Source organism: Ochotona princeps, chromosome 23 (genome assembly GCF_030435755.1).
Source record: "Ochotona princeps isolate mOchPri1 chromosome 23, mOchPri1.hap1, whole genome shotgun sequence".
NCBI classification, from domain to species: domain Eukaryota; kingdom Metazoa; phylum Chordata; class Mammalia; order Lagomorpha; family Ochotonidae; genus Ochotona; species Ochotona princeps.
Window position 1 is genome coordinate 16,182,092 of NC_080854.1, and position 12,382 is coordinate 16,194,473.

The 12,382-nt window shown below is 34.7% G+C and overlaps 1 protein-coding gene across 2 annotated transcripts in view; it reads left to right on the top strand.

The window, feature by feature from the left end:
* Window positions 1–12,382, top strand: part of HCN1 (hyperpolarization activated cyclic nucleotide gated potassium channel 1) — a 244,192-nt gene that overhangs the window by 25,474 nt on the left and 206,336 nt on the right. For both annotated transcript variants that reach the window (XM_004583790.3, XM_058680194.1), the window contains exon 2: window positions 8,774–9,197. In XM_004583790.3, the coding sequence (XP_004583847.3) occupies window positions 8,774–9,197 (424 nt within the window). The remainder of the gene's footprint in view (window positions 1–8,773; window positions 9,198–12,382) is intronic.

Below are 12,382 nucleotides of genomic sequence, written 5' to 3' on the forward strand. Positions count from 1 at the left end.
TTTTACCTGTATGAAGGAATATAACATAGGGGCTGTGTTGCTGGGACACCTGACCAAGGTTTTATATATATATTTTTTGTTCACTGTGTGAATGCTTTCCCACAGTAACTATATCAGTTTTCTCTACTTTGCTTAAAAATAGCAGAAGAGTAAGATACATTGATTGCCCTGTTTAGAAGCATCAAGCAGTGACTTACTGAAGAGATTTTAAGCCCATCCAGATGTTTTTACAATGCCATATGAAGTGTGCATAGTTTGTCTTAGGACATGTGGAATATTACTATTATTATTTTATTTAACAGTAGTGAAGCCTTTAAGCAAAAGCAGTGTGCTGGCAGGGAAGCAGTTTGCTGCAATTGCTTGTAAACTTCTTTCTCACATTGTCAGTTTGCCATCCCCTTAGTTCAACCTAAAAAAAAAAAAAAAAAATGAAAGAGGTACCATCGCTTGCCCATGGGTGGAGCTTAACTCTTTTTTTAAACTTCTTTATTTCTTGTGATACAATTCCTTAGGCTCAGGAACTCTTACTATTCATATGCTCCACAGATTTAGAAAAAGGCAGGAAGTATACTGGCGGCAGGGCCTTGGGATCATGCTGGAAGAATTGATAGCCATCGGGTATGGAGCAAGTAAAGAAGAGGAGTGTATTCTAGTTGATTTCAGGGGACAGTTGTGAATAAAAAAATTTTCACAAAAGTGGTACAGAGTAAATAGATTACTTAATTAGGTTGAGAATAAGTGATGAGAAAATTCACTAAGATTGGGTAACAATGTTATTGAGAACATTGAAGATGGTTTTGAATTAAAAGTAGTTTGGCCTGATTCCTGACTCATGACCATATTCTACAGGTTCATAATTTTCTTTTGATCTTTTTGTTATTATATGACATCATGCGGGTTTTGAGTTAATAACTACCAAATGATTTTGAGTTAGTATTATAAAAAATAACATGATTATGTCAATAATAGCTGTATTTGTCACATCCGTAAGATCAGTTACATTGTTTTTTCCTTCAGTATGTTTCGTGTACCAAGAAAAGTTTGAGATGTTACTGCTTAGCTAGGTTTCTGTTTTTGTTGTTTGCTTTTTATATTGCTATTGGAGAAACCAAATGCATATCCTGTCACATGTGTGAAGGTGGAAACTTCAGCTTGTAACAATGGGTAAAATAGTTCAAATCACAAAAGATATTTGCAGAATTTTTTTTTAAAATTTAGGAGTATCTTAAGGATTTTCTCCAAATCACTGGTATGCATAAAAAAGCAGTTTTGATTTCCTCTTAGTAGTAGAATGTTTTATCATTTCAGTAATGTCCTGTGAGTAAACTTCTGTTGAAACAAAACAACACAGTTTAGTAAGCATGATGATGGAAGGGATGAAAGGACAGGAGACAAAACCATGTCTCTAGTTATGCCTGTATGGACACATGCATGTTTAGCTCTTCATGAGGACTGAAGTAAGCTGCAGTGGTTATTCATTTGATTCACTTGTGACTGAAAATTCCTTAATTGTACTGGCAGTTCTGATTAACTTATATGCCTGAGTCTGTGTGAATTGCCTAGATAACTAAAGAAATTCAATCCTCAACTCTTAAATATTCTGTAGCAAATGTTACTCTGCCCACACACCCTTGATATTTGTTACAGACCTGGAAACATATGCTTCTTGAAGAATCATTTTCTTCCTTGACACATTCCCCATTCTGCTGCTTAGAAAATATGCAGCTGTCAGTGGGTGAAAGTCTCAATGCAGTTCAAGCACTAAATAACATCTTTATATACTACCGTTTTAGAGGGAAAACAAACCAAATGGAAATGGTATCATTGGGTTCAAAAACTTGTAATGAGTGATTTTTAGCTTCATGAAGAGTTACGTAATTGTTATTTATTTTTAAAAAAGAATTAAAGTAAATCATAGTATATAGTTTATAGCTATAAATTAAATGTTTGTTTAATTGGGATTTTATTTGATAACATGCTTGGCTGTCCTTGTTCATGAGTATACATTTTAATAGAACAGAAAAGACTTTGAAATATATGAAGAACAAGCTACTGATATAGCCTTGGATTTATCTTAATATTGGAATAATTAAAGCATTAACAGAAAAGTATTCTATTAGAATTTCAACTTTCTGACATTTAAGCCTTTTATCTCTAGCCTGTGTCTAATTCTATTGGTTTCTGTGGTAGTAGACTAGGGCTAGCATTACTTTAATGCTCAATGAATATTTGAAAAACCAGTTTTTGTATTGATGTATGTAAGTTATCAATTCACTGATTCTAAGAGATCCTGTTTATCTTTTTGCCCTTATTCCATAGAAAAGGTGATTGGGTTTCCCTACCGTGTCCTTCAGTCAGCCTATGGCAGCTTACATTTTCTAACACATTATTAATGAGCTTACCTTTCCTAGACCATATCTCTTAAGCACTAGGCTGTGTTTAATTTTCTTTGTAGGGATAATGTCATGTCTAGGAAGCTACACATATTTTTTGACAAATTACTGTTTTGCCATGAAGAAATGTGCAATTATTTTTTTTTTAAGATTTATTCATTTTATTACAGCCAGATATACAGAGAGAGGAGGAGAGACAGAGAGGAAGATCTTCCATCAGATGATTCACTCCCCAAGTGAGCCGCAACGGGCCGGTGCACGCCGATCCGATGCCGGGAACCTGGAACCTCTTCCGGGTCTCCCACACGGGTACAGGGTCCCAAATGCATTGGGCCGTCCTCAACTGCTTTCCCAGGCCACAAGCAGGGAGCTGGATGGGAAGTGGAGCTGCCAGGATTAGAACCGGCGCCCATATGGGATCCCGGGGCGCTCAAGGCGAGGATTTTAGCTGCTAGGCCACGCCGCCGGGCCCCGAAATGTGCAATTCTAAGAATTCTCCAGGGATGCCAAATAATTTGAATTTTTGTTAATAATAGTACTTAACCTGAGCAGTTGACCAGTTGTTTCTCTCTTTTGGAAACTCACAGTATGTATTGTTTACTGTTAATGAGCATGTAGTCAGTTCTCATTTAGTCATATATGCAAACACATGTCCTCATTTTCTGATTATTTTTGAAGGTATCCAAGGGCAATAATTGTATGTAATTTTCAGGTTTTATTGCAATATCAATAACAATATTTTCTATGTAGAAAGCAAATTTCATATTTGTTGGAATCCTTACAATGTAACTAATTGGAGAGAACATTTGATACTAAATTTGATTCCCTCTTTTCAAGTAAATTTTGCCAAGAGAGGATCTGAACTGATTTTAACAATACACTAGTAAAATTACTTTAGAGCCTATGTAGAAAGAAAAAATTCAGAAACCCCTCTGCAAAGCACCCTCATCTAGAGATTGTGAGCTACTGTATAAATGTAGGAATAGACTAGTTATCACATTGATTGTGCAGGAAAATAGGCAGTAGCTTAGTGGTTTCCATGTGGAGACAATGAGACCAAAGGTCAACAATTAAGCTTACTTGCAGCACCATAGCCCATTCCTCTTCAGGACTTAGATTTTTCTTTAGTGAAAAGCAATTATGTAGACTGTTTTCTTATATGAATGACTAATGAGGATAGGTAAATATGTGGCCATTGCTCAACTGTTCAAGTATGAGATTTCCTTTGTTTAATATTGTAGTTAACGTTTTGTATCACTTCTTCAGTCCCTGATTATAGTGCAAGGAGTGTGAACACAAAAGTTGGAAGCTGTTTCGAAATCAGTGCCCATTGCTTCCTGCCAACAAGAGCTTACGGTCTTCATGGTAGGATTTTGCCTTTGTGACATTTAGATAATATGATTTGTTATCGCTTTGTTTTGAACATCAAGTAAACTATGCCTGTAAAGTGTCGGCACTGTAGAAAAAAAGTTTCTTATAATTTGCTGCCCAATGAGATAATTTAATATCTAGAAATCAGGATTATGAATATATTTTTTAAATTCCATAAATACAAATGCTTTACAGGCTTAACAATACTCTAATGAATTTTGCACATTGATTCTTTACCATGTATCAAGCTGAAATTGTAGCAGGAAATGGTCTGCATGGAAGAGACAATTAAAAAGTGAGTGAAGAGGCTAAGTGTGTGTGTGTGTGTGTGTATCTGTAAGGCAACAAAAAACATGTGGGATGGCACCTGTATTCCCAATATAAAGAAATTGGACTGAATGATTTGAAAATAAGTCATGTGGGAGAAGAATTGTGGTAGCAGTGAGAGAAGTACCATTCTGAAACTAAGACCTTGAATGCAATTAAGTTTTAATTAGTTACATGTCTAGGAAGGAAAGCATTCGGTCACCTGTCTTCTTTTCAACATTTCACAGTGGTTCCATGAAAGTTTGTTAGCCAAGATTGAGCCTTATTCAACTAATAGTCATTCAGTTGAGCTGGAAAATGGGGCTGTCTTTCAGTGTCTTTATCATAGGACTAGAGTATCAGTAAAATTATCTAATGCCAGCTTTATTTCAGTACTTCCTTTAAAAGATTCAAAATGTCCTTCCACATAGTGAACTTTATTCTAAAGTGAATGGCACAAGAACACATTTGTATTGAGACTATGACCAGTGTAGTCAAAGGTAGTCAAAGCCAAAATAAAACATTGGGACTACATCAAACTAAAAAGCTTCTGCACAACAAAGGAAATGATCAACAACGTGAAGAAGCACCTAACAGAATGGGAGAAAATCTTTGCACACTACATAACCAATAAAGGACTGATATCCTGGGTTTACAAAGAACTTCAGAAACTCAGTGACAGCAAAGCAAACAACCCTGTTAAGAAATGAGCAAAGGAAATGAACAGACATCTTCAGAAGAACAAATTCAGATGGCTAATAGACATATGAAAAAATTCTCAGGCTCCTTAGCTGTGCAGTAAATACAAATGAAAACCACATTGAAATTCCACCTAACTCCAGTGAGATTGGCCTTCATTCTGAACTCTACTAACAGCACCTGCTGGCTTAGATATGGATATGAAAGTCAGTATAGAAAGTGCTAAGGGAACTGAAAATTTGTCTGCTATATGACCCAGCTTTCCCATTGCTGGTAATATCCCACTGCTGGTCAGATTACCAAGGGAAATGAAATCTGCTTATGAGAAGGGGATCTGTAACACTATATTTACAGCAGCACAAGCTAAAATAGCAAAACCATGGAAACAACCCAGATTCCTGTCAGAAGAAGAGTGAATAAAGAAACTGTTGTACTTCTGCTCTATGGAATACGACTCAGCCATTAAAAAGATTGAAATTCTACCGCTTGCAACCAAATGGCCCCAACTAGAGATCATTATGCTCAGTGAAATGAGTCAATCCCAAATATATATGTTCTCTGATTTTAAGGCAAACTTGATGCAAAATACACGGGCAATATCCCTTTCACTATTGCTTTTGCTACATCTCAGGGGATTGGGATTTTGTTCTTATTTTCATTCATTTAAAAAAAAGTTTTTGTTTTTCTCATTGATTTCCTCACTGACTCATATGTCAGACAATAGCATTGTTTGCTTTAGTAAGGTTTTTGATTTTCACTTTTTCAGCGACACATTGGTCATTCAGTGGCATGTTATTTAACTTCATGTTGTACATTTTGTATTTTTTTCTGTTGTTGATTTTGTTTTATGGGTTTTCATTTAAGGGATGTATAGTAACTGTGTAGTAGAGACTTTCACATACAGATGTGAAAATACAACTCAGTATGCATTTCTACTTCCAAATCAAAGATGAACTTTTCAAGAAACTGTTGAATGTACCTTTACAATGGGATGATGAACTCTCTGCCATTGTCCATCCCTACAATGTCAGGATACACTTAAATAGCAGAGTGTTTGACTTATGATTGATTGTGAAGGAGTATACTGTTGTAATGACATGGGGGAAGTTAGTGAGGGGGTGTATGACTTTGGGGAGGGAGTAAGGGAAATCCCAGATCCTATGGAATTACATCAGAAAATAATGAAAGAAATAAATTAATTTTTAAAAAGTTAAGGAAACAGGAGAGCCTAAGTATCTGACAGAAAGGTACAGAAAAGAATCACAAAGAGAATACTTTGTCAATTGAGTAAGGGATTCATTCTTGGGGCTGGCTTTGTGGTATAGCATGTAAAGCCACCACCTGCGACATTGGCATACCATATGGGCATAAGTTCTGTCCCAGCTGCTTAGCTTCCTGCCAGCAGACTGGGAAGGCAGCAGAGGCTGGGCCAAGTTTTTTAGTCTCTGCTACCCACCTGGGAGATCAGGTTCCTGGTCCCTGGATTCAGCTTGGCTCAGATCTGACTGTTGGTGGCCATCTGAGGAGTGAACGAGTGAATGGAGTATATCTATATCTTCCTGTATCTATGTTAATATGTCAAGGAAGTAAATAAATCTTAAATAGGTTGCTGTGATGTTATAAACATTATTATAATAAGGAGTCAGTGGCATTTTACTCCTTAGTATGTAGTATTAGTTTTCTTTAAGAATAATGCTTCTGTTTTAATGACAAAAATACAAAGATGTCTATATAAACATTATCCACTGGGATTCTGGCTACTTATGAAATTGTATATCTTTTGGGAAGTAAAAAAAATTACGCAGCTGTTTGTTATATGTCAGGTCTGATTACTTGGATATGTATGAATTTGTCTAATCATTGAAACCCTGTATATTTGATTCTCACATATTCTTTATTAATTTTTGTTAAGCAGCTGGTACAATTTATGTATGAAGAAAACTGTGGTGAGACCGATAAAAACGCATGTTGATGAACATAATTACTATTTAGTTGTTAGAACCACACAGCCTGGATGATAGAAAGCCGGGAGATTTGATACATGTCTGACCAGAAGTTACTAAGGGTGGTGCCGAGAGAGTTCTGGCATCCAACTTAGATATATAGTTATTCTACACTCCATGGTAAGGAAAGTAGGAGACATGTTTGTAGGTAAAGATATCATGAGTTTGTGCTTGGGCATTCTATTTGAGATGAGTATGAGATATGCAAAGGCATTTAATAGGCAGCTGATTATCAGGGTGTGGAGGTTTAGAAGCCAGAAACGAGCTGGAGATAAAGCGTTAGAATCGTCAGTTACACATTAACCATTAAAGACATGGGTGAGAAGAATGTATTTCTCAAAGAGCATGTGTAGGACAGAGAAATGAATGGGTTATATAGAACCCCCAGGGAAAGTGCCAGCTTCAAGGACGGAGCAGAGAAGGGAGCAAATAAGATTCTAATTTGCATGTCCAGAAATGATATATCCTCAGGGTACATGTGATTTCATTTTAGAGTTCAGTGATGTCATTTTTTTAAATAGCTATGACAATATTGCTTCTCCTGTGTCCTTGGTATATTAAATGAAATATTTTTCTGTGTCCAGTAAATGCGGAGAAACATTAAAAGACATGTTTTATTTAAATGCCTGTGCATGGTGCATGAATTACATGGGTGTGTGCATTCTTGTTTAAATTATACAGGTAAGTCTGATAGACATACTGGTGAAAGTTTCAGAATGACCAACATTTCTCTTTTACGTCATCTTGGAAATAGAGACAAGGTGGGAGAGTCCCCATGTTCTTTTCCTTTCTTGCCCTATTTCTTTGTTCAAGAAGTAACTCATATTTAGACATGATAATAACTTTGAAAGTTTTAGGCAGCTAAATATTTTATCAAAATGAAACTCAGGCAGTCCAAGTATGAAAATTAATATAAAATAAAACTGGCTTGATTAATGTTTGTATTACAGACATTTATATTAATTGCACTCAGAAGTACCAGAAGATGATATCTAGCAACATTCACTAACTCTTAATTCTGGAATCTGTTTTGCGATTTCACTATTGTACTAATGGATTTTGTTTTTACTTTTATAAGTTATGTTGTAAGAACTGTATCAATTACTTTGTCTCAGTGTAAATAGATGAAAGAATTCTCAAAAAATAGCACTGTAGTTATAGCTGTTAAATTTAGTTAGGTTACATAAACTTAGAGAACATTCTCATTTTTTCCCAGCTTTAATGAGTTGTGAAAAGCGTGTTTCACAAGATAGCACTCATAGGTATGTTTGGTTTTAAATTGAATGATAGATGGGTATTTAAAAATATTTGAAAAATATTTAAGGTCATTACCCATTGAGACAGTAATAAAAGTACACCTTTTAAGTAGATTGACATTTCAAGTCTGCTCTAGGACTTGTTAATTATTATTACTATTTTGTTTTTAGCATTAGACAAATTAGTTTTCTTATTTCAAGCCAAAGAAGAATAAAATAGAATTGTTTTCAATATTGTGAAGCTACAGACGATTCTAGAATTACTGGTTTTCTTAACCTGTAATCAATTTGTTGTACCAAAGACTTTATATATTACTGTTTAATCTATGAATGGTAAATATCTTGAGTCTTCCCAAAGTTAGTATTGTTTTTTGTTTTTAAAATCGATGCTGCTAGTCTTAAACGTTTTTTGTTTTTTGTTTCTACCTGCATACCGTTTCAACTAAATGTGAACTTGATTTATGCCTTTTTTCTGGGTAAATGAGGGTGTATGTGTTCTTGAACTTAATTTGTATGATGTGTTCTATCAAGTAATTTTCAGAATTTTAAATCTTCTTACCTTGTTTTAGAAATATACCAGTTTTAGCTATATTTAAATGTATAACTATGGAGGAATTGGATTTTTTTTCTTTTTTTACAAAACATTTTTTTTCTTTAATGTGGTTGGATAAATAATTATTTTTATTGGGGAAGGGAATGGATGAAATTTTACGTCTTAAGTCCGATTTTTCTTCATTTGTTGTAGGTTTTATTGGGATTTAATAATGCTTATAATGATGGTTGGAAATCTAGTCATCATACCAGTTGGAATCACATTTTTTACAGAACAGACAACAACACCATGGATTATTTTCAATGTGGCATCAGATACAGTTTTCCTGTTGGACTTGATCATGAATTTTAGGACTGGGACTGTCAATGAAGACAGTTCTGAAATCATCCTGGACCCAAAAGTCATCAAGATGAATTATTTAAAAAGCTGGTTTGTGGTTGACTTCATCTCATCAATTCCAGTGGATTATATCTTTCTAATTGTAGAAAAAGGCATGGATTCTGAAGTTTACAAGACAGCCAGGGCACTTCGCATCGTGAGGTTTACAAAAATTCTCAGCCTCTTACGTTTACTGCGACTTTCAAGGTTAATTAGGTACATACATCAGTGGGAAGAGGTAAGATACATTTTTTTCCCCTTTTTTGTGTGAGTGTATTATGCTTGTTCCTTATGAATGTTTTAAGGTTGACTATTCTGTGTATATGGGTGACATGAGATTTAAGTAAAATTTTTATGCTCTTTTTCATAAGTGATGCATTTGTGTTTTCAAAAGACATGATCACTGTTGTATTTAAATCAGCTGAAAAAAATGATCAATTATGGACCAGTTATTTTATGCCAACTTAGTGCATTTTTGAACATTTTAAAATCCTAATCTATATAACCCTTCAAATCTAAGGTGAATATGTAAAGTGCCATCTGTGATTGAAGTCCATAGGGACCAATTGCTACTCTGGGACATCATTAGCTCTATGCGTTAGTGCAGTGTGTGTTGCTTCTAAAATAGAAATTTCAGCGATTTATGTTTGAATAAAACATTGCTTCTTTCTGAATGTTTCTAAATTGGATGCATAAAGATGTCTGTTGTATTCAGCATAGTCATCTGGCCCATTGTTTTGCCTTGTCTGAGTTATTTACCTTTCTCCCTATTGGTTCATTTCATAAAGATGAAAAGTAGCATACTGAGGAAGGATGTTAATACATAAGAAAAACACAAATGGTTAAGTGATGAGTGGACTGAATCTAGCTCATTCAGCTCAATATTTTGCTGAACAAGGCATCTGTTGTTCCTAGGCAGTGAGTGGCTCCTGAAAGGGCTCAGCTAACTCAAATTGCAGAAGATGCAAGTTAAATAAACTATCACTAAGGATAGTATATGTAAGGGGTTTATGTCCCTAACCAACATTTGCATAGAAAACTCTGAAACTTTGTTTTCCGAGTCTATCTTCTTGTTTAATTATAACCTGCATTTTATTATATTCATAAAAATGAGAATCACGTGTCTTCTAGAATGCCTAAACCAGCACTAATGAAAGCGATCTGCTGGCTGTGGATTATTGATTTCTTCCTTACAGAAAAGCTTTTTCACATTTTTAAGATGAATAATGCTTTTAAATAAGTCATAAAATAAGAATTGTTTTCCTTCTGAGGCTGTAGCAGTGCTTTTGTGTGTGCTTGTCAGCTGCGCTTGCTTCACAGGATTTCAGGAAGTGACGTGCAAGATGAAAACACTTAGGAAAAGACACAAAAATGAATCATTCTTAAAATATGGATGCAAGATATATTTAACGCCAAATAGAGAAATTTGCAAAATTGGATTCCTCTTATATACATTTCATCTAAGATGGAATAAGTTTGGTTTTCAAAAAATTTTTTTTGTACTAATTTGAGACTAATATTAAACCAGAATATTTTGGGGTGATTACAGCTAATAATTTGGGTGGAGCTTATTATTTGTCAAATATAAGATAGGATTTTTAACTTTAATTAGTAATCTTTTTAACAATCCATTGAAATATTTAGAATTTTTATCTTGTACACATGAAGGTAATTTAATGCATTAAGTTTCTAGGGTAACATTCACACAGTTGTTAAGAATTTGAGCTGTGATTCCAACCATTGTCATCCGATTCTGATGCCCATATTCTTAACCACAAAGCTATAGATCCGTATAGATCCGTAGCATTTTCTTTTCATTAAAAGTGTGTTTATATCCCATCATTTTATAGGTCGTATAAGAAACTCTAGGAAATTCCTTATCTCAGACTGTGAGCACTGTAAGAATAATTGAGCAGTTATCTCTTAAAACAAGGCCAAAAATACTTTAAATAGCCTGTAAGAGAAAAGTCACTGATATAAATACCAGTCAATTAAAAATACAGTAGGCAATGTGACTATTTTTAATGTTTTTGTAGTTTTAACCCAGTTCCCCTAGAGAATGGCAGAAGGATGAGCAGATGGCATCCTATCAGATAAAATGACAGGCCATGTGGTCCTAGAAGAGGACGCTCCTCAACACTGATGTCCTTTGTTTGCTGGTTGTGGTCGCAGTCACCTAGACCTGTGCAACATAATGGTGTCTTACCGACGTCGTGGTATAATGTAGGTGCATCAACTCCCTGGCATCCTTAATGTAAAATATAACTTCAATGCATTCACAGACATTTGGTAACCAAACACATTTAGGAGAGAGTTGTGATTTGGCAAGATCTTTGTTATAAATAAAAGATCTTGGGTATAAATGAACTGTTTCCCCATTTAGGTGAATAGTATCTTCGTGATTATATAATGCGAATGTATAATATAATGTAGCTTAGATATTAGTGCCTGTTAGTAATACTGTTGAACAGGGAAGAAATAGAAGCTTAATGTAGAATTTAATACAAATACATTATTTCATGTACTTAAAATTCAAACCACAATTACAAAGAAAATGGAATGGTTCTGAAACTGTTAATCTATCTGATTTTTAGAAATGCCTCTAGGATGTGTTTACAAGTAGAAATACAAAATAAATCAGAAGTAGCTCAGTGAGCTTTTGAATAGACTGCAGAGGAAGATGTGAGTTCACCCACATGTTGTTATGTTCTGAGTGTGTTAGTACCGAGCCGACTAATGCTAAATTCAGCAAATTTGGGGAAGTAATGTGTGAAGCCTGGAAGCTGCCACTGTTCCACATGAATCGTTCCAAGGAAAGTAGCTGCCTTCTACAGGAAGCTGCTTCCATCTTCAACAATACAGTTTTTTCTGGTTCGAATTATTTCAACTGAAAACTAAGAAGCCCTGGAGCCAAATAAATTAGGAAAATACTGTGAACAAATACAGAAAGCTTAAAATTTAGCCTTGAAATCATTCCTAAATTAAGCATAGTTGCAAACATAATAAGAAGCAACTGATTTGGGCAGAAATGATACATGTTAAGAAGGCAGGAGAGATGTTGTTCTATTGTGCCAAATATAAGAACAATGCCTTTAAGTTGAAAATCAGCAAAAGTTTAGATAAATAAGCTCAAAAAATGTTTATGTTTTTCAATAATTTTAAACAAAGTCAAGGTGGGTTTTTGGCACTTCTGTCTTTTTGTAAAAACAAAAAACAAACAAAAAAGCTTAATTCAGTGCATTGTATATCAAGCACATTGCAGTTTAAGCCAGATTGCTGTTTTGTAACCTATCACAAGGAGACCCATTCTGTATGATCCTCCTGAAAGAGACATGTGGTGAGGAAATCTCCGGAAATTACATTGAATATTATTAACAATTTGTGACAATTACAGGCCACTGAGGAGATAAAGAGTAGATTAAG